Source organism: Myodes glareolus, chromosome 26, assembly GCF_982192425.1.
Source record: "Myodes glareolus chromosome 26, mMyoGla1.1, whole genome shotgun sequence".
NCBI lineage: Eukaryota > Metazoa > Chordata > Mammalia > Rodentia > Cricetidae > Myodes > Myodes glareolus.
This window is the reverse complement of record NC_142051.1, coordinates 44,073,983-44,098,421: the sequence shown is the minus strand read 5'-3', so window position 1 is coordinate 44,098,421 and position 24,439 is coordinate 44,073,983. Positions and strand designations below refer to the sequence as shown.

The window sequence follows — 24,439 nt, the reverse complement described above, 5'->3', positions numbered from 1 at the left end:
ACTCGACTGCAGCCCATCCCATGCCCATCACTAACTCCATCTGTTGCCTTAGCACCTGAAACTGCTGAGGACCTGGGGCCGGAGCGGGCAGCTGACAAAGGTCCTCTAGAGGCACATTTTATATGACGGTTAGAATTTTTTATAAGAACAATTTAAAAGCTTGCTGAAAGCAGTAACCTCATTAGACAACTTAATTTCTGATTAATTTTAAAATACTGAGAGTAGAAATAAAACCGTTTCAGAAGGTGTAAGGAACAGGATTCGGTGTCCTCTTTTGGGTACACAGAGAGCTGGAGAGTTGACGAACACACTGTTTTTAAGGGGCTGGAAAAATGGCTCTGAAGTTAAGACTACTCTTTCAGTCTCCTCTCCCAAAAGTTCAGTTCACACCGCCCACATGGCCACACACAACCATCAGTAACTTCAGTCCCAGGAGAGCCATCTACCTCTTCTGGTCTGCATGGCACCAGGGGATCATGTGGTGTATACACATGCAGGCAAGCAAAACACCCATACACACAAAGTAAGATAAAAATAAATTTTAAGGAAGATGAAACAAAATCCTGTATTGTCTGCAGAAGCCCATTTCTACCTTAAAACTTTTACAGGAAGACAAAGAAAGAGTTTGCATATTAGAATTTGGTCTGCCCTTGCCCAAGGCTTTGCTGATAGCACAGGAAACAGGGAATGGTGGCAGGAGGGGGCGGAGCTGGTGGACTGGAGTTTTTTTGCCAGGGCAGAGACCTGGCAAGGAGGAGCCAGGAGGAAGGAGGGAAGGAAACCCTACTGTAAATGTATTGTTTTATTACTGGAAGTGCTTTGCACTAAGAACTTATGTAAATCTGCAAACTCGGAATGCAGATAATACCGTTTTTAATAAAGTGGCAATGATTTACTTCAAGAGCATGACAAGGCGGTTCTGTTCTGTTGAGCATCTATCACAGGTCAGGCTGTGGGCTAAGTGCTTCACAAACATCCTTAAATTAGAAATCGCTCCTAAGAGCTGTGCCACGATCAGAGAGAAGACTCCCGATAAGTTACACCTCAGGAGACAGGATTAGCTGTGCCTCCCTTCTTCTGTGCCTTAACCTTTCCTTAGGGGTGAGGAGATGGTTCCATTGGCAAAGCGCTTGCCGCACAAGTGGGAGGACCTGAGTTCCGATCTTTAGAATGGATGTAAAATGCTGGGTGAGGCTGCGTGCCTGGGACCCCAGGGAGGTGAGGACAGGAAGGTGCTGGAGCTCACTGGCCACCAGCTCCAGCTTCAGAGAGACCTTTCTTACAACAAGGTAGAGTGTGACAGAGGAACCTGCCTCTGACCCCGACCTGTGCAAGAATGTACAGATGCACCTGGGAGCACTTGTGAGCATGTACCCATGCACAGATCACAAACACAAAAACATAAATTTTACGAGATTATCACACTCTTAAAATTTTAAATGTTTCCTTTTTATTATTAAAATGTGCTGTTTCTGGGTGAGTAAGCTGATGATTTTTAAATTTTTGGTTTTGCTTTTGTGTTTTCTGTAGCAAATGCATTTTGCTTTTGTGAAAAGAATTCATAAAAACTGTAAACAGATTTACCACCAGGGCTGTTATGAGAGCGGGTGAAAAGTCTGAGTGAATAATGAGCCAGTCACAGCAAGCAAGCGCTTAACCCTTCAAGCCCCAGTACCTCAGGGCAGTGGGCAAAGTCAGTGGCTATTTAGAGGGGACAGTCAGGAAGGCAGTAGGGAAACTTCCTGGGATAGCCATCACCAGAGGGAACGCAGCAGAAGTTGCTTTGGTCTGAGCCCCTGGAGCACAGCATCTGCTAATTCAGGTCTCCCTCCTCAGCACCAGACCTGCCAAGGCGTAGGTGTGCAGTAAACTTTGATTCCATTGAGTCGGTTGAAGGAGCCAATGCTACAAGGAATGCTAAGTTATCAAACAGAAGCCAGTAGAACTCCCGGGAAAACGGCTCCCGCGGTCTAGGGAACAAACCTCCAAAGGCCAGGTGCCAGCAATCCAATGCATCCACTCAGGCAGCCCTAAGTAGATTAGCACCTACTGGCTTGGGTGAGAAGAGGAGAGAACATCCCCTGTGCGCCAGCTCTTGGGTGGGGGACCTCCAGTGAGCAGTGCTGCAAGGCTGGGGCTCAAGGGACACTAATAAAGGCCAAGCTGGTACGGCCCAAACGCTTGTCATTTGTTGTTAAACAACAGGCTTCCCTTGCTGCCTGATTTCCATATTCCTTCCTTAGCCTCCAACCCCACACCACACATGCAACCCCATGTGTTCAACGGTCTGAGGGTAGTGGTAGGGCTCCTGAACTTTCAGGATTTTATAAAGACCCCCCACAAAGGGCAGCTGATGGCTGCTTTACAATGCCAGCACTACGACAAGGGACCATTTCCTCCCCACTCACAGGAGGACACTCTTCCTCAAGGTTGTGTGGGTTTTGGATGGGGTTGCAAGCACAGGCCAGAATTTCTTGAATGAATTAGTGAATGTTCACCGACATAAAGTAGCACATAACAAGCACACTTCCCATCCCGGATTCCTGGAGATCGTGTTAAAATGCAGATCTCGAGCCCAGTCATCAGGGGAGCATTTACTGTAGTAAGAGTCTCAAAGGTGACAATGCTGTTGGTTCATGAACCTGCAATACATTGCTTCCTGTCACACAGCCTGCTTAAAATACGAAGCTTTCCACCAGTGCTGGTGATTGAAGCCGTGTGTTAAGTACCCTACCACTGAATTACATCCCCAGCCCAGAAGTTGGGAGACTCTGCCGAACACTTGTGTAAACTGGCCTTTTCTCCAACTGTCCAGTATACGAAACCACCAGACCTCTTCTCCCACCTGAGTCTCTGCTTGCAGTTTCTCGGGCATAAGCTCTGGTGAGTGTATGGAGAACCTGGAACTCGGTGCCCTAGACATTCGCCACCTGCAGCTCATCAATATCAAAACCACACAGGTTTTTATTTGAGGAGGTGTATAAATTGTGTGTGGATTTTTGCCTGCATGTACATATGTGCACTATTTCCATGCAGAGGAACTCGAGTTACAGAATGTCATGTGGGGGCTAGGAACCAAACCCAGAGCTTCCACGAGAGCATCCAATGGTCTTAACCCCAGTCATCTCTCCAGCGAGGACAGATAATTTGTTTGCTTGTTTTTAATTACTATAATCACAAGAAGTTCTACTTGGATAATGATACTTGTTTCCTGAGATATACTAAACAAACATATATTGTATCTTCCAAGACTGAGACAGAAAGATTACACACAGAGATCTACCTGTACTTCTATCCATGTGCATCTGGGCTGCCTCAGCCCTTGGGCTAGCTGTGTTTAAGGAGTATGCCCACCGACATGGGAGGGAGCTGTGTTTAAGGAGTGTGCCCACTGACATGGGAGGGAGCTATGTTTAAGGAATGTGCCCACTGACATGGGAGGGAGCTGTGTTTAAGGAGTGTGCCCATTGACATCGGAGCTGTGTTTAAGGAGTGTGCCCACTGACATGGGAGGGAGCTGTGTTTAAGGAGTGAGCCCACTGACCAGGGTGGTCTTGCTTGTTTGAGTTGTTGCACTAATAGCTCCGTGGTCAACATCGGATTGACCAAAGTGCCCAGGGGCAACCAATGAATTCCCAGGAAGACATGCTGACTTCACCTCCTGGCATTCTCCCTGACTCCCATGCCTCAGCCAGTCCTCACTACACCAAGCTACTTCTGCCTCCTACATGTCCACATGCTCCTCCCCAGCCCCTCTGTGGTGGGACCCTTGTGACGGACAGATGCCAGCCCCTCAGAGAAGCACTGTCTGTGCTCCGGCTGGGCAGGCCTCCACAGACTTGTTCATAGCACACTCCTGCCTCTCACAGCCATTTGGAGTTACACATTTACCTGGGACTTCACGTCTCTGTTAACTCTCACCCACCAAGGGGCAGCGGCCAAATCTGCTTTGTTTTCACTTCTGTACCTCCAGGGCTGGGCACAGACTAAATACAGAACCCTTCTTTATTGCACGAACAAATGAATAAAAGATGAAGTGGACGGATGAACAAAGTCAAGATGTGATGGATGGACTGAGATCAGCACGCGGGAAACAATCTTTCTTTCTGCCCTGGTTCGCGTCTCCTCATTCTGTTCTCAGTGAGGAAGGAACTGTGGCGGAGGGGGAGTCACTGTCAATGAGTCACCAGTGCCCACCATTGGGAGCCACTGGGCTGAGGCGTCCCAGTCCTCCTAAGCATAAGCGGGCTTTTGTTACTGGGGAAGTCGAAGGGTCAGTTATCTTTGGGACATCCTCAACTGCTGCGGAGAAAGTACAGCTGGGCCAGCCAGATGTTCTACAGTCAGGGCACTTGTGAGGAATTCCCCTGTTTCAATCAACTTCCCAATGATTGAGTTGGCTGGTTTTGTGTTGCAGGGAACCTGGGTGGGAAGCTGAAAACAGGAGCTTAATCGTTAACTTTTATTGTCATTGCCAAAGGAGGGAACACTTAACATGACATCATAAATGGGAGTTTTAGAGCCCTTCGCTGGCCTGCCCAGACAGAGTCTGAGCTTAACATTTTGTTTCAAATGACATTAAAGAAATGCAGCCCGATGTCATGTTAAATAGACGGATCAATTAGGCACCACCTGCCATGCCTCTGAGGCAGAAAAGAGCCCCCTCCCCTAGAGTTAAACTTTCTGAACTTTGCCTGACCAGGAGGGAGTTGGCAAGCCCACAGAATTCCAGGTGGGTGGGTGGCAAAGGGCTAGGCTTTACCCAGTGGAACTGCTGGTGTGGACTCCCAGAACCAGTCACCTCTCATGAGATGCCCACAGGCTTTAGGAAATGCACTCAACACTGGCCTTGACCAGCCTCCACCTTAGGTGCCTGCTCTAGTCCTTTTCTCCCCACCCCCACCTTTTTAAAAAATGATAGCACAGCCTTAAGATAAAATACATTTCTGCATGGACATGGAACTAGACACAAGTAATTAGGGAAATTGTTTTCCTGGTGAAGCCATAACTCCCTCTCTGGGACGCTGAGTCCTTACTAGTCCTTGCCCCGAAGGACGCCACGAGGTTATATGCCATCGACTGATACTTTGTGCTGGATGAGCAGACATGCTAACTGTTCTTCTGTTCATTGCTGATAAGCGAAGGTGTGCCCATCCAGAAGAAGGCATTGGTTTGGTGAAAAGACTCTGGGATGTGCCTGACCGTGACTCTTAAGTCACACCTGATAATTGTTTGGTTTCTGAAACTGGCACTTCTGGTCTGGCCTCCGCCTTGAGTCCTGTGATTACAGAGCTGGGCCAACTCTTGCAGTTTATGCACTGCTAGGAACTGAACCCCAGACTTCATCAATGTCTTACCAACTAAGCTACACTCACAACCCTGACTTTGGGCTCCTCAGAAAATTTGGTTTGAGTCTGGCAGCATGGCTCAGTGGGAAAGGGACTTGCTACTGAACTCCATGACCTGAATTTAACCCCTGAAATTCACGTGGTAGGAGGAGAGAACCAACTACCACATGTTTCCAACTGACCTCTACGAATGCACACATACTCACATATGCACATGTACACACACATACACATACACAAATAAATGTAATTTTTTGGTCTTTAGCTTTTTGGAAAGTAGATGGAATATAAAACAGCAATTTAATAAAAAGTACCTGACATGGGCATCATATACTGAGTTAACTTTTTAAAAGAGCGTGATGGGTATGTTTTACTAGATTTATATAATCATTTTCTAAGATAATATTATTCAATGAAAGTATGCAACAAGACCCCAAAGTTAAGAACTCTCCAATACTACATTTATAGCATACACATAACACTATGCAGCTTCTTAGGAGATTACGTGTGTGTCTCTTTTAAGACCACGGCCCATTGCACATCAAGATCCAGTCTATGGATCCAGACTTGGTACTGGAGGAAAATATTATACATACTTTTATGTAGGATGACATTTTTAATGCCCTCTGGAGATACCTGAGAACAAAGCTGGAATGTGCCAGAATCTTCAAAGCTTACATCGTCTGAGGAGAGCCTGTTTCCCATTTATGTTTCCAAGAAGGTCCTTTTATGACCTGCGGCAGGCTGCACAGAAGTCTCTCAACTCTTTTACGATATTCTTGTGGCCTTGGTGAACGTCACACCTACTCCTACCTGGAGGCCTCCAAATCAAAGAAAGCCAGGCTGGCTCACTGGCTGGGTGACTCTGGGAGGCTCAGCTAGGTTTCCCTGGATGCCCCTCACACCCTCCTGTTTCCCAACCACCCTGATCACACTGTTTGGGATGCAAAACTTCCCCATGTGTTTCAGAAGACAGGACGGCCACGACTCTGTGTTTGTCCTGGTGATGGCAGAACTGTCAAGAGCATGGCTCAGGGAAGTGGCCTTGGGCAGCTTGCTGCCCCACTGCTTTCTTGGTGAAAGAGGAGACCCAGGGATGATGATAGAATACTCTGACCAGGAAGGACCCCTGAGTGCTAGAGAGCTGTGAATGCTGTCAGCCAGCAGAAACGTTTGTGCTTGACCTCCACTCGCTCTCTTCCCAGGGAGTGTCCCAACTGCCTGTCTGAGGTTTGTTCAGCTGGGTTCCCAGAGTCTCCAAGCCAGTGTGTCTGCAGGCACTTCCCATGAGCTCGTTTGCTAAGCTGTGAGAAGCTTCAGTCAGCCCTGGGGGTCTAAAGACCCGCTAGAATCCAGGGGAGCCGGATACTGCGAGAATGAGCACTTCCAAACGCTCTCCTTGTGACAGCATTCCCCATCAAGCTGTGTGTGTGCATGGAGTGGGTTTCTGCTGGAATACAGACTTCCTTCATTTTGCAGCCCTGCAGTGTTAGTTCACACCTTGATTGTGCTGTTTTCTATGATGCTTGTCTTTATTTCTCTCATCCCTGTGTGGCCTGTTGGTAGCAAGGCCTTGGCATAGTAGCATTCATACCACATCTGGCACTCAGCATAGATTATACATGTATATGTATGTATGCATGTATGCATGTACTCGCACTGCCCTTCTCTCACACACAACCTATGAAATAGGATTCTGTACTGAAGATTTCCAATGCATGCTAAAAATACTGCTTCAGATGCTGAACCCGATATTACTGATGAGAGGGCTGGTGTCAGTCTGAGTCTCCTTTGGTGATTATCTGTTTTTTATGGAGCTGGTAAGATCTTTCTGATTTTATTCAGTGAGTTTAGAGATGACTTCCACCCCCAGCCCCATTTAATCACCTCAGGATTCAAGGAAAGGACGTGTTATCCTAGGTCTTATCTCTGTATTCTGTAAACATTAAACTATTAGTGTTCTCTCTCCCTCCCTCCCCCCTCCCACCTTTCCTCTTTCCCTCCCTTCCTCCTGAGTTTGTTTTCTTTCTTCCCTTTCTGACTTCCTCCCTTCCCTTCCTTCCTTCCCTCTCTTTTCTATCTATTTTTAATTAAGAGCTCACTCTGTCCCACCCACCCTACAGGCCCAGTACAGCTCCACACACTCAGCCATCCTTCTGCCTTATAGCCTCCTGAGTTCTGAGATCACATGTGTGAGTCCCCATGACCTGCTCTTACTGGGAACACTTTCTTAAACTGTCAACGCTGGGCTGGGTACACACCTGCAATCTCAGAACTTAGAGGCAAAGGCAGTAGGTTCACCACAAATTTAAGGCTAGCCTGGTCTATTCATAGGGAGCTCCAGGTCAGCCAGGACTGCACGGTAAGACGCTGTCTCAGAACAGCACCACGCTGTAACCCCTGAACGGATCGGCTCTTACTCTCAGCAGAGCTCACATACTTAACTTTATCTCTTTGCACTGATTGTGCTATCAGAGAAGCTCTTAGCTCATTCTTTTAATTCTCTTTCAGTTGTATTTTATTTTCTGTCCCATCTCTATTGAGATTTCTCTTTCAGAAGCTGTTTCTTTGAAGATCTCTGACTCTCATGAGTATATAATTCCCCCTTCCCACTGTACTATGCTGTTCCCATGGACAGCAGTGCTATGGTGTGTGTGTGCGCGTGCGCGTGCACGTGTGTGTGTGTGCGCGCACGTGTGTGTGCGTACATGTGTGTGTGTGTTAAAGCACCTTAACCTAAAAATCTATCACTTACACCCTTTCCAACTCAGTTGCATTTGTACATCTGTTGGTTTGTACATCGACCGTCATCACCCACCTCCAGAAGCTCTGCCCTTTTGTCCACCGACCGTCATCACCCACCTCCAGAAGCTCTGCCCTTCTGTCCCCCTGTCCCCCTCCTCTGTCCTCTAGTTTACTCTATGAATTTGACAACTTTCGGGTTCCCATACAGTGGAGTCAGACATTTGTCCTTGAACGCCTAACTCATCTCACTTAGCACAATGACTTCAAGATTTATTCAGGTTATAATGTCATATTAGAATGCCATTTCTTCTAAAATTAAGGCTAAACAATACTCTATAGTATGCTATGCTTCCATTCATTCACCCTTCAATAGGCAAAGGACACACATGGGTCCTCCCCACCTTTTGACTATTATCAATACTTTTACAGAAAGTGATATACAAATATTTGTTTGGGGTTCTTTCAGTTGTTTTAGTCATGGGTGGGTCCTGGGCTCAGGTGACTCTCGAGCTCTGGTCACAGTCGCTGCCTCTCTCAGTGGCACTGTGGCTTGACACGGCCTCCGCCTGTCCACCTTCCCAGAGGCTTTGCTCAGGTTTGGGCTCGCGTTTCTGGTTTTCAAGAATGCCTGTATACTAACTCCCATAACATTTTAATAATTTCAAGTGGCTTACTTTGGGGATAGAGATTTACCATATGTTTAATTTGCCCATGGGAGGCAGCGGCATATGGAAGACACACTAATGAGTAATTTGAGAGCCGCCAGTCTTCCACACACCCAAGATTCCCGAGTCTTGGTATTTCTCTGTCTTTTGAGGAAACCCGTTTTCCAGAAATCTCTTGCCTTCACCGTCTCTCCACCACCCAGGACTATGGAGGCTCCCCTTACCTGTTGTGCTAAGGCCAGTGTACTCGGGGGATGGGTTGCTGGCAGGGGAGGATGGAGGCGGCACCTCCACAGACGTGGCAGATTTTTCTGGAGAAAATGACGGCACTGGTGAAGGGGTGGGTGGAGCAGCCTCGGTCAAGATAATCTCTTCCTGGACTTCTGCTACAAACAGAGAAAAGGTAAGTTCTTAGATTCCAAGGTCAAGGCCGCTGCCTTTAAAAACCACAGAAATGAAACACGCTTTCTATTCTGTGCTGCATTGGTCACTCCCTGCTCAAGCCCGTCAGTGGTTTCCACACACACAGGTGCCCTCTACAGAGGAAGATGGTGTGAGTTCCTCAGCACCTGACCCACTCATCACACGGCTAGCGTCTCTAGTGCGTGGAATTAAGGAGACAGGACAGAGTGAGAGTTTAAGGCAGATGGCTAAGTTCCCACATCCCCACCGAAGGTTCCGCTCACCAGTGCTCCCCTCTCCCTTCATGGCTTGCATGAGCTCGTTGGCCCTTTCCTGACAGTGCAGAGATTCTAGCAAGTACAGCACGTAGTCATCAAACATCAAGTGAATTAGGTGGAAAGACCCTGGGGAGAAAAGATCACATGGAGAAGGGAGTCAGACCACCTGTGCCTTTCCCCCACCTGGCCGACCGCGTGCTCAGGACCTCCGCCCGTAGGATCTCTGCCCTTGTGGCTAGAGCGGTCTGTTCTTTGCCATATTCCCAGTCAGGCCCATTAATCCCCCTCCATGTGTATGGCACATGCTGAGCCACTTCTCATCCTGCAGCACCCATCAGTCAGTGGCACTCACTTCCATTCTTTCTGAGGCAGATCCTTTAAGAATGTGCATGGCAGGGAGGTGCCTTTTAGTTCATGGGTGTCTACCGGTGTACCTGATAGAATCCCAGGTGCAGAATTAAAATAGTAAAATTGCAAGAGTTATTTCCCTAAATGCTTTTGAGACTTGCTTAGCACAAGGTTTTTAGAAAAGGTGCCTGGTGGGAAAACAATGGGACTTTCAAGGACTTCTCTTCGTTTTGAGTGTAGATAATTCCTTACAAAGGAAAGCGAACGGTTATTATAAAGACCATCCCATGTACCAGGGTCTGGGTTCAACAGTCTTCGAAGTCTAAATCCACCCAGAACAGACAACATTGTGATGTCTGTGGTTCAGCCTACCTTGCCTAATTTTCTTAAGTAAGAGAAAGAGTTAGATTGAGTGAGTGCTGTGTGGCAACACTCTATCAGCCCGTGTAGGTTACTGGGTATAATCTGCATCTCAGCCATGGGAGGGAAATAGCAGTTTCTCCCAAAGGGAGAGCATAAACCTCAGGAGAAACATGCAAAGCCACTCAGGTAAGGTGCAGACCTCATGTAATGTGATGTTCTCTGAAAGGAAGACAGTGAAGCTCACATTGCAGAAGGAGCTAAGTATACAGCAGGTGCTTAATAAGTGGTAACTAGTTATCTCAAGAACTACACAATGACTGATTCATCCTGTTACAGTAAACAAACAAACAAAAAACAGTCAAAGGATAGCATCAAATACTTAGAGCATTCCTAATGAAGAAATTGTTTAATTTGCTAGGATGTTGGTCTGAGTCAACATGGATGGAATGAAACATCCATGAACTGATCAATGAGAATGGAAAACCCTGGAACACACCCAAGAGGTCTGTTAATTTTAAATCGTTTTTCAAACAGGAACTCTGTAGAGATTTGGCCCCTTCTTACCATCCTGCTGTGGTTCTCTGAGCACAGGAATGAATGAAGACCCTGTCTTAGCAAGGGCTGCTGTGTCCCTTAAAACCCATTGTGAGGATGATAGGATAACAAGCAGTCCCAAGCCAGGGTGTCGTGGCCCAGCGGAGGGTGAATAGAGAAGCCAAACTGTGAAGGGGGTGAGAGAGAGAGGGGGGGGGGAAGGGGGGAGGAGGAGGAGGAAGATGCTATAGAATTCTCCATCCTCATTCTGTGTCCAGCAGAGACAGCGACACAGCAGAGATCCAGTGCACACATATCAGAGGGACCAAGGAATGGGCAAGCACCACCCACTCTACCAGGTGTACTAGCTAAGCTATTCAACCTTCCAACAGCACTGGGAAGGATTACTCTTTTCAGCTAATATCTTGGGGGAAATGAAGGCTTAGAGAGTAAAAACCACTTGCTGGCTAAACTTTCTTAGCTTATACAAAATGAGAGCATTCTAAAATGAACATTAGTATACTTACCATACAGCTTTATGATACGCTTAACATTTTTCTCTATTTATATCAGATGTATTTTAATTGAAGGGAAACATTAAGTCCCATGTTTCCTTCCTTACTGTAATTTCCCTTACTCTTGATGTTAATCCCTTTGAGTAATCAGTAATCTTGGATCTGTTACTGTTCACGTGCACTTTAGACTGCGAATGTACACTCAGAGGTCCATAAACAACACACAGGTAGCTTTCCGTTGTGAGGAAAGTGATACAACACTCTACACAGCATTCTGCAACCTGATTTTGACAGTTCTCTGTTGGTAGATGCAGGCACCTTGACCTGTAAACTGCAGCTGAATGGCCCTCAGTACCACAGTTTGCCCATGCTAAGGTAGCTGACAAATTTTCATCGTTGAAAACTGGCTACACAATACAATCCTGTACAATAAAGGAACTTCTGAAGGCATCATAATCTCTGAATTCAAACTCTACTACAGAGCTACAGTACTGAAAACAGCCTGGTATTGGAATAAAAACAGACAGGAGGACAAATGGAAGTGGATCGAAGACCTGGATATCAGCCCACAAACCTATGAACAACCGATTTTTGACAAAGAAGCCAAAAAATATAAAATGGAAAAAAGAAAGCATATTCAACAAATGGTGCTGGCATAGCTGGATATCAACATGTAGAAGAATGAAAATAGACCCATATCTATTGCCATGCACAAAACTCAAGTCCAGATGGATCAAAGACCTCAACATAAAACCAACCACACTGAACCTCATAGAAGAGAAATTGGGAAATACACTTGAACGCATTGGCATAGTAGCACAGACACTGAGAGAAACGATTAATAAATGGGACCTCCTGAAACTGAAAACCTTCTGTAAAGCAAAGGATATGGTCAACAAGACAAAATGACAGCCTACAGAATGGGAAAAGATCTTTACTAACCCCACATCAGACAGAAGACTGATCTCCAAAACATACAAAGAAATCAAGAAATTGGTCACCAAAAGATCACATAATCCAATAAAAAAAAAGTGGAGTACAGACCTAAACAGAGAACTCTCAACAGAGGAATCTAAAATGACTGACAGACACTTAAGGAAATGCTCAACATCCTTAGTCATCGGAGAAATGCAAATCAAAACAACTCTGAGATTCCACCTTACACCTGTAAGAATGGCCAAGATCAATAACACTGATGACAACTTATGCTGGAGAGGTTGTGGGGAAAAGGGAACAATCCTGCATTGCTGGTGGGAATGCAAGCTGGTACAGCCCCTTTGGATGTCAGTGTGGTGATTTCTTAAAAAAATTAGAAAACAACCTTCCTCAAGACCAAATAATACCACTTTTGGGTATATACCCAAAAGATGCTCAATCATACCACAGAGACATGTGCTCAACTATGTTCATAGCAGCATTGTTTGTCATAGCCAGAACCTGGAAACAATCTAAATGGCCCTCGACCGAAGACGGGATAAAGATGTGGTACATTTACACAATGGAGTACTGCATGGCAGAACAACTAATGATATCTTGAAAGTTGTGGACAAATGGATGGAGCTAGAAAACATCATATTGAGTGAGGTCACCCAGACCCAGGAAGACAAATATCATATGTACTCACTCATAAGTGATTTTTAAACATAAAAGAAAAACCAGCCTACAAACCACAATCCCAGAGAACCTAGACAACAAAGAGGACCCTAAGAGAGACATACATGGATTTAGTCTACATGGGAAGTAGAAATAGACAAGATCTCTTTAGTAAATTGGGAGCATGGGGACCATGGGAGAAGGCAGAAGGGGAGGGAGGAGAGAGAAGAGTGGAGAAAAATACACTCCATATATTGGAATATATATAAAAAATAGTGTAAGAAAAATTCCTTACAGCTCAATGTAAGGAAAAAAAGACAAGCAAAGCAAAAGCATACAAAAATACGGGGGTCCGTTTCATGGGGCCTGTCCTGCAGCATGGTTGATGCACACAGTGACATGCTACCAGAGAAAACTGTTTTTCTCTTTTCTGACAGATATCAATCAAAAATATTTCTCGGTTATGGGTAGGACTCGGTGTCCACTTCCCCTTCTCAGGGCTGGGGATTTTGCCAGGCTTGGGTCTGTGCTCACAATCTCTGTGAGCTCGTGTTTCAGTCCTGCCGTGTCTGGAGGACGCTTTCCTGCGGAGTCAGTCAAGACCTCCGGCTTTTACAATCTTTCTCTTTCCTCTTCTATGTAGATGGCTGAGCTCTGAGGACCAGAGTTGGATAAAGACATCTCATTTAGGACTAAGTATTCTAAATTCGCTCTCTCTACACCTTGTCTAGCTGTGGGTCTCTGTCAGTTCCCATCACCTGCGGGAAGAAGCTTCTCTGGTGAGGGCTGAGCAATGCATTGTCCTATCAGTATCCGTTATACAAAGTCACAGAACTCATTTTATTGCTGTGCTCCTTTAGCTGAATAGCAGTTGTAAATTTTTCCCCAAGGGCCCATCCATAGGATTTCAAATCTCAGGGTAAGATTAAAAAAGTATTTAAAGAATTCAATATGGACATTGGCAGCATAGCAATGTGAAGAAGAACAAAGGGAGCTATGCAGTTGTTCCATGGTTCAAGATGATAAAGACTCACTTATGGTGAGAGGCGATAAGTCAAATACATGCTACAATCTGAAGGATGGAAACTAAAATTTTATACCACTTTCACTGTGATATAGTTCATATTTCAAACAATCCACACATTTAAAATGCATGATTTAATGGATTTTAGCATGTTTCATTTGCCAAGATATAGAAATGCTACTGTTTTGTAATGTTTTGCATGCTTTGACTTTCCTCAATACATACAATTAATTCTAATAGGTTTTTGTGGTGTCTCTGGGGATTGCTGTATGTGAAAATTTGTAAATAAAGACAAGTTAACATCTAAAACAAACAAAAAACTGGCTACAATGACTATTTTTGAATCTGCCCTCTACTATCCAGGTCTAAAAGTCTAAGCAACAGAATCCAAGAACACCTGCCCCTTCAGTCTTAAGAGGTAGTGCCAAACCGCCACCAGAATGGTTTACACTCTTACCAGAGCCATGTGAGGTGCTGGCAGAGAGGGTGTGAACTTTCAGGAGCTTCATTACTATAAAGACATGCAAATTTTCATGTACTTACTGTTCACTAGAACTTCCTCTTTTGTACCTTGCTGTTTGTATTTGTTGCTTATTTTCATACTGGTGTATTTTCTTGAAAAAAATAATTATTTAACTACCAGAGGGATATCTTAGTGGGTAAGGGTGTTTCAGTGACCTTGACAGCTGAAGTTCTTTCCTTGGGACGACATGGTGGAAGGAGAGAACCAACCCCACAAATCGTCCTCTGACCTCCACATGTGCCTGTGCCCCCCACAGACAGACAGATAGACAGATAGATGATAGATAGATAGGTAGGTAGGTAGCTTATTTAGAGTGATTGCAATGCATTCTGGATTTTAATCATTTGATAATTATATCCATTACAAAACATCTCCCTTTCTCCCATGTCCTTTTTAGAAATGTTTTAACTTTGCTTATGGGATTCATTAAACATAAGTTTAAAATCCTAGCATGGCTGCAGTTCCACCAACTGAGCCACAAACACAGTGAGAAAACAAAGTCACGGTGACAAATGGAGAGACAGCAGCAGGAGCACACTATTTAGAAATCTAAAACATTACCAGGGAAACAGTGATCACCGAGAGTGTGTGTGGGGTGCCTCGCCATGAAGAGCTTATCCTGTGGTCACACTTCTCCTAGAGTGGCTCCGGCATCATTCCCTTGACTTTGTTGTTGGTTGGAGGTGATCTCACTCCGGGGTATTTAAAACATAAATATCAAAGTGTCTTCTTCTAACACTTCCTGGTGGCTAAGTTAAACCATTCAGCCAGAGGAGGAAGCCAAACCTCTCATAACGCGCTGTTTTTTTTTTTTACATTCTTTCAAGATTTCTGATAATATGTATATAACACGTACAGTCTTTGCATTAAAGATTAGGAGAGGGGAGGCCTGCAACTCTTGAACAAACAGAGTATGAAGGAACTTACCCTGTGTCTGCAACCTTCACCCGTGGATGGTCACATACAGACCTGCATCACCATAGGTACTGATCACAAGAATCTGTCCGGATGACGAAATGGTTTTTTCAGGCCTCGTGGCTTTGGGCGGTTTGTTACTAGCAGTAATAATCAGATAATCGCTGTTTCTTTTCTTTTTCTTTTTCTTTTTCTTTAAAGATTTATTTACTTATTATGTATACAGTGTTCTGTCTGTCTGTATGCTTGCTGGCCAGAAGAGGGCACCAGATCTCATTACTGATGGTTGTGAGCCACCATGTAGTTGCTGGGAATTGAACTCAGGACCTCTGGAAGAGCAGTCAGTGCTCTTAACCTCTGAGCCATCTCTCCAGCCCAATGATCACTGTTTCTTGTGAGCCAGAGTATTCGTGGTTTTGTTTCTCTTCTTGCTGAAGCGTATCCTTTAGCAGAACTTGCTTTTGGATGTGTATATGTGGATGCCAAATTCTCCTGGTCTTTATATAACTGAATATGATTTCCTGTTGCCCTTACTCTTGAGTAAGTTAATAATTTTTGTTCTCAGCACTTACGAGATATTATTCCATTGCTGGCTGGCATCTGTTAGCATTTCCAACAGTCTAACAATTCTTTTCTCTCATCATTTAAATCTTAAAAAAAATCTTAATCCATAAATTTAAAACCATCCGTGTGGATAAAATAAAGTTGTCTAGTCCTTTTGCACCCTTCACCTGAGCCCAGAGACCGTAGGGACAGAGTGAGTGTGGTCAGGTGGGTGGGTTTTGAACCAGAGCTCTGCCTGTCCACCTCCTTGATCTTGGGCAAAGAAATTCCACAGGCTCCCCTCCTACCCTGTGGGTTCATCTGCCTTGCAAAGTTAAAGTGAGAAATAGGTGATCTTATATTTTTGCTAAATATTTGTTAAAATAATTATTATTGGCTTCTGTTGCCTTAGTACATGTCTAATTCTAGGAAATCCTTATTAAGTTCCACCTCGGCTTTCTTATCTGACACACTCAAGGCAGTAATAGGAAGAAAATGATAACATAAAGTCTGCTAGGCCCTCCATAAACACTGGTCCGCAGTTCCCACTGGCACTGAACTGAGAACAGCAGGTGGGGCAGGACAGCTTATGGAAAGAGCACACACGAGGGGAGAAGGGTGCCTTGCCCCTGGAAGAACTCAGTCTCTTATGCAAGTCCTCCTTCTCTCTGGGCCCGGACAGGGGTGGGGAGGGTGGAGAAGAAGCGTCATGCTTTCATTCCCCACCCCCTACTAAGCAATGCGAGTGACATCAGGGTCTCCTGTTGAGCAGGTTCTGGGTAACGGGAGCCAGGGCGCCTGAGTCTACGTGGAGAGGTAGTTTAGAAGATTCCATCACAGCTACCAGGTCTGGGAGCCGCTCCATGACAGATGCCCACGGGGCCTTCCAGCCCCAACCCAGGAGGGGGACCTTTGGTGCCGGACCACAAAGCCATCGTGAGGAAAAGTGACGTGTGGGAGGGTGTGTAGCCCTGCCCCATCCGCTGTAACGCTGGGCTTTGCAGACAGTCTCGCTCTGGAACTGCCGTTGCCTCCTAGACACCCACAGCAGTGAAATAAATGGGCATTTGGTGGAAATCCACAGCAGTGGTTGTGAAGGCCGCTGTGCTGGCCAGAGACTCAGGAGTCCCTGAGCTGGAATCAGATCAGCCAACCGAAATGGAGTGGGTATTGTTGTTGTTTTGTTTTGTTTTGGACAGAAGCTTTAATTTGCTCAACATCACTGGGACCAGAGCTTGTCACCTGTTACCTCTGCAAACTTCTAGAGACACTGTTTACAACAGAAAGTCTGGCTGCTTTAGATCAAAGCATAGACTTGGCTAAAAGGAATCATGGATACAAAACTGCAAAGCAATCGAGGAGAAGGAAGGCATCAACTACCTTTCAGAGGGTTGTTCTGAGAGGAGAGAGAGTCCGTCAGGGTCCTTAGAGGTATTCCACAAGATCATTGTAATGGCCATCCTGCCGAGCTGGGCACTTGTACAAACTCCACACCATTCCCCACGCTGAGGGCCATGCCGGAGTTACACAGAACTGGTCCCTGCAGCAGGGGGAGGGGGCCGGGGAACAGAGGGCTCTTTTTCCTAATTAGCTGTTTTCATACAGCGAACACATGACCCAAACACAGCCACCAACTGGGTCTTTGACATATAGAGGCAGAAAGGGGGAGTGGGGCTTTTGTCTGCCACACATTCTTTCAACTTGCCTGTCGCCCCAAACTGCAAAACTCAACAATGAGTCAGATGAGCCGAACCGTTCCAGAGTTGGCTGAATGGACTTGGAGGCCAGCATTGTTTCAACCTACTCAGGGCTGAGAAGAATATATATATGTGTGTGTGTGTGTATTTAAGTTAATATATATTAGATATATGTTGTTTACCCCACTTTCCATCACATCCTAAAATAGTGTAATTGGAAAAGAAATAAACTCACTAATTTTAATGACTCATACACCCCAGGAAAAAATTTAAGGCACTAATAACCACACTTGCTCTGTCGAGGCTTCCATTTTTACATTGCTTATTAACATAGCCTAAACAATTGAACTGCAAACAGTAACGCCAAGGAAACCGCCACTCCTGCATGCTGAGAGGTGGCCGGGGATGCTTACTCCACGGGTCAGCAAAGGGAAGAATAAGTGATAAGACAAGGAGCAGAGGTTCCCCACTTCTCCGTACACATGGATGTGTTTGTGTGGAAAAGGTTGAATCTTTGATTGCTTAAGCAAGAGCAGCTACCCACAAATAACCTTTTCAGAGCTACAGATGACATGTGCTAGCTCTCACCACCGCGGACTGGAAGTCATCAACACACCACCTCTGAAGGCACTGCCCCAGGCAGCAGTCATCAGTGCATGTCCACGCCCGCTCTGCTCAAAGAGAGTCCCCCTGCAGCTGAAGCGTGGGCAGGCCGAGAACCCCAGGGCTGCAGTGAAAGAAATTGCCAGCAAAATATCTGAGTGGCTCTACTCTTGACTAAAGAACAAAGAGATGGCAGCAGGTCCCGACCAACCCTCCTGTGCTCTACCACACTGGCACTTCACCGTATGACACAACTGGGAAATGCTGACGAGTCCGTGAAGTTAGACAGAAAAGTGTCAAATTAAAACCCAGACAAAGCTGAGAGTTGATTGGCTTAATCTGAAATTATGAGACACAAAATTGCACCATCTTTGTAGAGTAAGACAGCATGGAAGATTAACCAGAAACTTTACCAAACACCCCTTGTACACCGGACAACAGAGGCGGCCAGTGTTTTGGAATTTTGAAATCTAGATACCATCTTTCCAGGTCCCACCTCTCTTGCTATGGACCAACTAGACCCAGACACACAGCCTCTCTGCAGGAAGCGTAACATCATCACCCAGTTGGGGACCAGGTTTCTGTCTGCAGAGACAGGTCCCGGAGACAGAGCTCCAGTGGGGAGCAGTAAGTGAGGAGTTGGGGGTGATCCAAGGGATCCAGAAAACAAATGGGGTGTGCAAAAGCCTTCTTCTATAGAGTAGGCCAGAGTGCACATCTGAAGACATATTGATCAAAACATCAAAAGTCAATCATTTGACAAATGGAAAAATGTAAATAAAAATCAGCAGGAAATAGCCCTGGGTGTCAGCCAGGTCGTTTGCAAAGGCTTAAATTCAGAGGCCCATCTGTGCCCACATCTGTGGAACTCTACAGATCGCCGTACAGAAGTGGCAAGTGTAGTGATATTTCATTTTAATAAATAAAGCTTGCCTGAAGATCAGAGAGTAAAACAGCCACCCTGGTCAGTCTTACAGATACACACCTTTAATCCCAGTAGCCACACTAGTTTGCAATAAAAACCGGGCAGTGGTGGTGTGCGCCCTGAGCCCTGGAGAGGAATATAAGATGGGAGGAGGCAGCTCTCAGTTCAGTCTCATTCTGAGATCCCTGGAGGCTGGCTTGCCATTTCAGACTGAGGTAGAGGTAAGAGTCAGTGGCTGACTACTTTGCTTTTCTGACCTTCAGACTGAACCCCAATTTCTGTCTCTGGGTTTTTATTAACCGTGCCACAGGTAGACACTGGGGGCAGGTAATGAAGGGTGCTTGGCTGCTGCCTCCCATACCTCCCTAAATGCTGGCAGGTCTCTTTGTCAGCAAACCTCTCATTTTCACATGGCTGCTTCCTATTTCCCCTTGAGCGTTCAGTGCCCTCTTGTTTTCTGAAGGACCTAGCAGAGTTATTTCCCACTCCCAACAGATGCCTTCATGCCGCCGTCCTCGTGACCTCAGAGACAGCAGGTGGGACTGTGACTGACTCCAAAGAGGTGGACTCAGTGCACAGAAAAGCGGCTGGACATTGTGTGTGTGTGACACTGGATGCCTTACCGAAGCTGGGAGCACTGTGCAGGGTCATGTCCCGGATCACCCTGGTACCAAAGCAAGACCACATCAGCAGGAACTGCTGTGCTACTTTCTTCAGGGACCCCTGTCTCTTGGCAGCCACCTACAAGCAAGTGAACAGTTTTAATACTTCAGTTCCGCATTCACTGCTGGCTCTGAAAAACGAGGGAAGGCCTGTAAGCCTTCAAGTTCAAGCCTGTGAAGCAGTGATTTTTTTTCTTTTGTCTTTTGGTTTTAGCAGCATAAACACACTCAATAGAAGCTGGTGCCAAAGCGTTATGCCAGGGACAAGTAAGGGATGCAAACCTGGGTCAATCAGGGACAGTCAGAGTCCTGTCTCTGTCCCCTCCACCTCCCAGGGTTGGGACCAGGGCTCCTCCCTGCAACCCCAGAGCGCTATGGATGCTGAGGAACACCAGATAGCTCACTCTGGGTTTCCGAGACAACCAACCATCTGCAGGAACCATGGCTGCCCCTTCCCTTCTGCCTACCAACCTTCACAACGCATCGGTCTACCATGGTGTCCAGCCATTCTATGTAAGACTCGATAGGCGACTGCTCCTCCAACAGGTGGTCAAACTCCTGGTACACTGTAAACAAAGCAGAACCCCAGACACCTTACTCAAACTGCAGTTCCACAGAGGTACATCCTTAAAGGCACAGAGGGCTGGACTGCACGGTTCTTCATGACCCAGCTGAGATGAAATCCTTCCAGCCCTCCTCCTGCCCCTTGCCAGCAGACAAGTCACCCCTGTCCCATACCCCTCATAGCCCCTTACTGCCTTTATTATACCATTAATAGCACTGGCCAACAGCTAGTCAGGTGTCAAGTCTCCTTGTTGGATCTTCTCTAATGTCACTGCGCAGTGCATTATCTGTGCTACAGCTGTTATCCTGGAAAGCCTTGCTTAACCATTAGGTCAGGGCATTGCCATCTCTTGCTGTCTATCCAGGGATAGACATGAGCAGTGACCTCAGTGTTTCTGGACCACAGCTACACTGTGTAAGTAGCTTGCCCAGGCTCTCAGTGCTAGGCATGTGTACTTAATGCATGCTAATCAAAGGACACCATCTGTTCCCTTTGCTGCCCAGTCTTCAGCTTCAGGCTAGGAAAGGTAAGCGTGGAAGTGCGTGGGAATCCGTGAAGCTCCATGGGAAACAGGCACATTTCAACCATCTCCCTAGTGAGGATTTTCTGTGTGGTTTTCAGACATGGAGCTAAATAAATAAAACCACAGTTCAAGAGCTGTACATTTTTCGTTTCCACGCATCTGAGCAATTTTTCCCACGTGAGAAGGCCAGCCAGTTCGCTCTGTTTTGCTTGTTTGATAACTCTCTGCAAGACAAACAGTCCCCATAATTAGCATAAAGATGGGCTTTAGAAGACATTGATCTTTCTCAGATTACAGACGAGGTGTGACGGCTAATATTGTCACCATGACAGAACGGAGAACAACCTAGGACACAGGGCTCTGGGCCTGCCATGAGGGCTTGCCTAGCTTGGGCTAGCTGCCTCAACCCTGGGTAGTGCCATTCCACGGGCCGGGGTCCTGAGCTGAACGAAAAGGAGAACACAGGCTGAACACAAGCATTCCTCACGGTCTGCCTCTTGACCCTGGATCACCTCAAGCTCCTGCCGTCATGACCTGGAGTGGCATGGCAGAACCGAAGAGCCACAGATGTGTCTCTTTGGGGCTCTTTCTCTGTGTCGGACAACTACGCTTTGTTTGCCAGTGGTGATAAAAATGGTTGTACAGTAAAGATGGCAACAATTGACCTTCTTGAGAACTCACTAAGTGCCAGGCAGTCTCTTCAGTGACTTCTATGGGCACAGCAGCCAATTAACCTTAAGACAGACCCTCAAGTGTTAATGTCATGACCCCAGAGCTCAGGACTGCCTGGCACAGAGTAGAGGTGCAGCTGGTTACTGAGTGAAAAGATGGACAACCCAAGGAGGAAGTGCTCTCTTTCTTCCCACCTGCAAGTATAGAAACCGAGGCGCTTCAGGATGAGGGACTGCCAAATGTTTCACAGCTGGTGAGCAGCAGGTACGATTCCAAAGAGCGCTGTCTGTGTGGCTGCCTCCTAACCAGCGCCGTCGGGAGCACCCCACCATGACCAGTGCTGTAGGGAGCACTCCACCGTGACCAGTGCTGTCAGGAGCACCCCACCATGACCAGTGCCGTTGGGAGCACTCCAGCATGACCAGTGCCGTCGGGAGCACTCCACTGTGCACCAAGCCTGCATGCAGTGTGTCGTCCTGTTTAATCCCTCTGCATTATTCTCATTGTACGGAACGAGAAACCATGATCTCCATGCACCAGAACCAAGGTTCCAGCAAGGTCTTTTGGGCAAGCAGCCCCTCCCTTTCCTAAGGCAGCCCTTAACACTCATTCTAGCGGTTTGCTCAAAGACCAGACATGTGTGAGCTAAAGTGAGCCAAGCATCTCTGCTCAGGCTCCACGTCACAGATGCAAAGGTGACCGTGACAACAAGAATCTGCAGATGTCAGCTGGTCGGAACCAGAGTGAAGTGCAGCACGCAGGTGCCTCCACCCTGCTCAGACTGACTTCTGGGACCACTGCATTGTGTGCTTCATGAACTCTGCTCCTGTCTACTGGGAGGTACAGGTATGACACCTATGTCCCGGCCATCCGCCTTAGGCTTGGCACCCTGGCTCAAACGCTCTTTCTGGCATTGCATCACATAGTACCATCCTCTTTACCAAGGTAGTACAGTTGTAGGTGACCAGCTGTTCACAAGTGCCTGATCCAGCACAGACATGCAGTGAGGACCAGAATCGCCGTGTAATTCCAGCTTCAAACGACACCATCCTCCCTGCACCTAAAGGAACCTAAAGTGCAGACGGAGGCAGCACTGTCGTACGTGCCGCTGCAGCACAGGCTCAGCCTGGTCCCCTCCACCAGCTCTGCTGACTGTTTTTTCCCTAAGCCTGCTTCACATTTTCCTTCCCACAAGAGGTTCTAAGGGAGAGGGAGGTCAGTATAGAACTGTGAGTGGTAAAAACTGAGAAGCGGGGTTACCGGATGCTAGTTCCATGCCTGGCTCATTGGGAGGCCTGAGACATAGTGACCAGGGTTCCCCATTGGCTGTTAGGGTGCTTAGGAACAGGGTTTCTTTTGATCGAGCTGACAAGGGGGAAAGAGAGCCAGAATTGGGCCTGAAAGCTGGGGAGATGGTTCAGTGGGTGGAGTTTGAGGGTGTGGGTCTGGATCCCCAGAACTCACATTTAATGAACAGATGTGTGCTGAGCAACATACAGCTACAATTTCAGTGCAGAGACAGGAGACTTCCCAGGAGCTTAAAAGTCAGCTGCCTTGGTGTGCTGGCTGGTTTTATGTCAGCTTGACACAAGCGAAAGTCATCCGAGAGGAGGGAGCCTCAACTGAGAAAAAGCCTCCAGAAGATCCGGGTTGTATGGTATCTTCTTAGTGATTAATGGGGGAGGGCCCAGCCTATCGTGGGTGGTGCTACTGATGGGAGTCCTGGGTTCTATAAGAAAGCAGACTGAGCAAGTCACAGGGAACAAGTCACTAAGCAGCGTTCCTCTGTGGCTTTTGTATCAGCTCTGCCTCCAGGTTCCTGCCCACTTGAGTTCCTGTCCAGGCTACATTCAGTGATGGGCTACAGTGTGAAAATGTAAGCTAAAGAAACCCTTTACTCCCCAGGTTGCCTTGGTCACGGTGTTTCATCATAGCAATGGCGACCCTAAGCAGAACACCTGGCGTAGGCAGTGACGGACAAGAGACCATCTCAGACAAGGTGAAAGGTGAAGGTTGAGGTTGTCCTCTGACCTATGCTGTGGCATAGGTGCAGCTACACACACACACACACGCACATGCACACACGATGAAAGCAATCAGAAAAGAATCCCAACAGAAAGTGCTCAGGAAGACCCTGTACCCTCCTGAGCTCAGCCCCACGTTACAATTTTGGTCCCCTCTGCTCTTTCCCAGAGGAGCTGCCCTGGGCTGGAGATGGCACAAGGTGCAGGTTTGAGGCCTAGCACCGCCACTTGGTGACCAGACGACCCTGGGGAAGCCCCTTCAACTCTCCGGAGCTGAGTTTTCTCAGATGTAAAATGGGAGTGACAGGCGACTGTCCCCCATGTGGCTGTGAAGCGGAATTGATGACATCACACACAGTGGGTTTGATAGAGCACTTGGCAGGGAACAGGCGTCTGATAAACTGCATTATTATCTCGGCGGTTTCCCCTAAGATACAGCAGCAGACAAGTGGGCATTGTGCGGGAGAAGGACTAAGAACCCGGGTTAAGGCTGGGGTCTAAACCCAGGAAGAAAGTCCAATGGAGGCCACAGGTTCAGATATTTGGGCTCTGCTTGCCTTTGAGAGGCCCTGAAAGGAAGCGCCCTCTAATAGGGAATCTCAGAGAATGTTGGATCATAAACAGCCCAGGCTTAGACCAGTCGGCAGAAGACCGGGGTCCCCAGGACAACAGTGTGGAGGATCAGACTCTAACTCAAGAGGTCTGGGCTTTTCTGAAGACCCCTCCTCCTGGTGGGCACTGGAGTGGCGACGTAATTTATCCCACACAGGAGAGATGGGTCTTGGACCGTCTGCCTTCGGCACCACCCTCCCTGGAACCTCTGAGGGGCACTGACTACCTGAGAGTGTGCACCCTGCTGCCCTTCTGAGGAAAGGAAGGCTGGTGAAAGTGAGGCATGTCCTGAGCAGTCAGCTGGGTCAAGGCTCAGAGGAGGAACGGAAGAATCTAAGGTGGTGTCCCCTGTGTTATTTT

The 24,439-nt window shown here is 47.0% G+C and overlaps 1 protein-coding gene across 4 annotated transcripts in view; it reads right to left on the bottom strand.

Moving 5' to 3' along the window:
* Positions 1 to 24,439, bottom strand: part of Rfx4 (regulatory factor X4) — a 137,725-nt gene that overhangs the window by 12,747 nt on the left and 100,539 nt on the right. For 3 of the 4 annotated variants that reach the window (XM_048418669.3, XM_048418667.3, XM_048418671.3), the window contains 4 exons: positions 20,155 to 20,249; positions 19,645 to 19,762; positions 9,445 to 9,564; positions 8,983 to 9,144 (listed from right to left, as the gene is read on the bottom strand). In XM_048418669.3, the coding sequence (XP_048274626.1) occupies positions 8,983 to 9,144; positions 9,445 to 9,564; positions 19,645 to 19,762; positions 20,155 to 20,249 (495 nt within the window). The remainder of the gene's footprint in view (positions 1 to 8,982; positions 9,145 to 9,444; positions 9,565 to 19,644; positions 19,763 to 20,154; positions 20,250 to 24,439) is intronic. The other variant, XM_048418668.3, reaches the window with a different exon arrangement.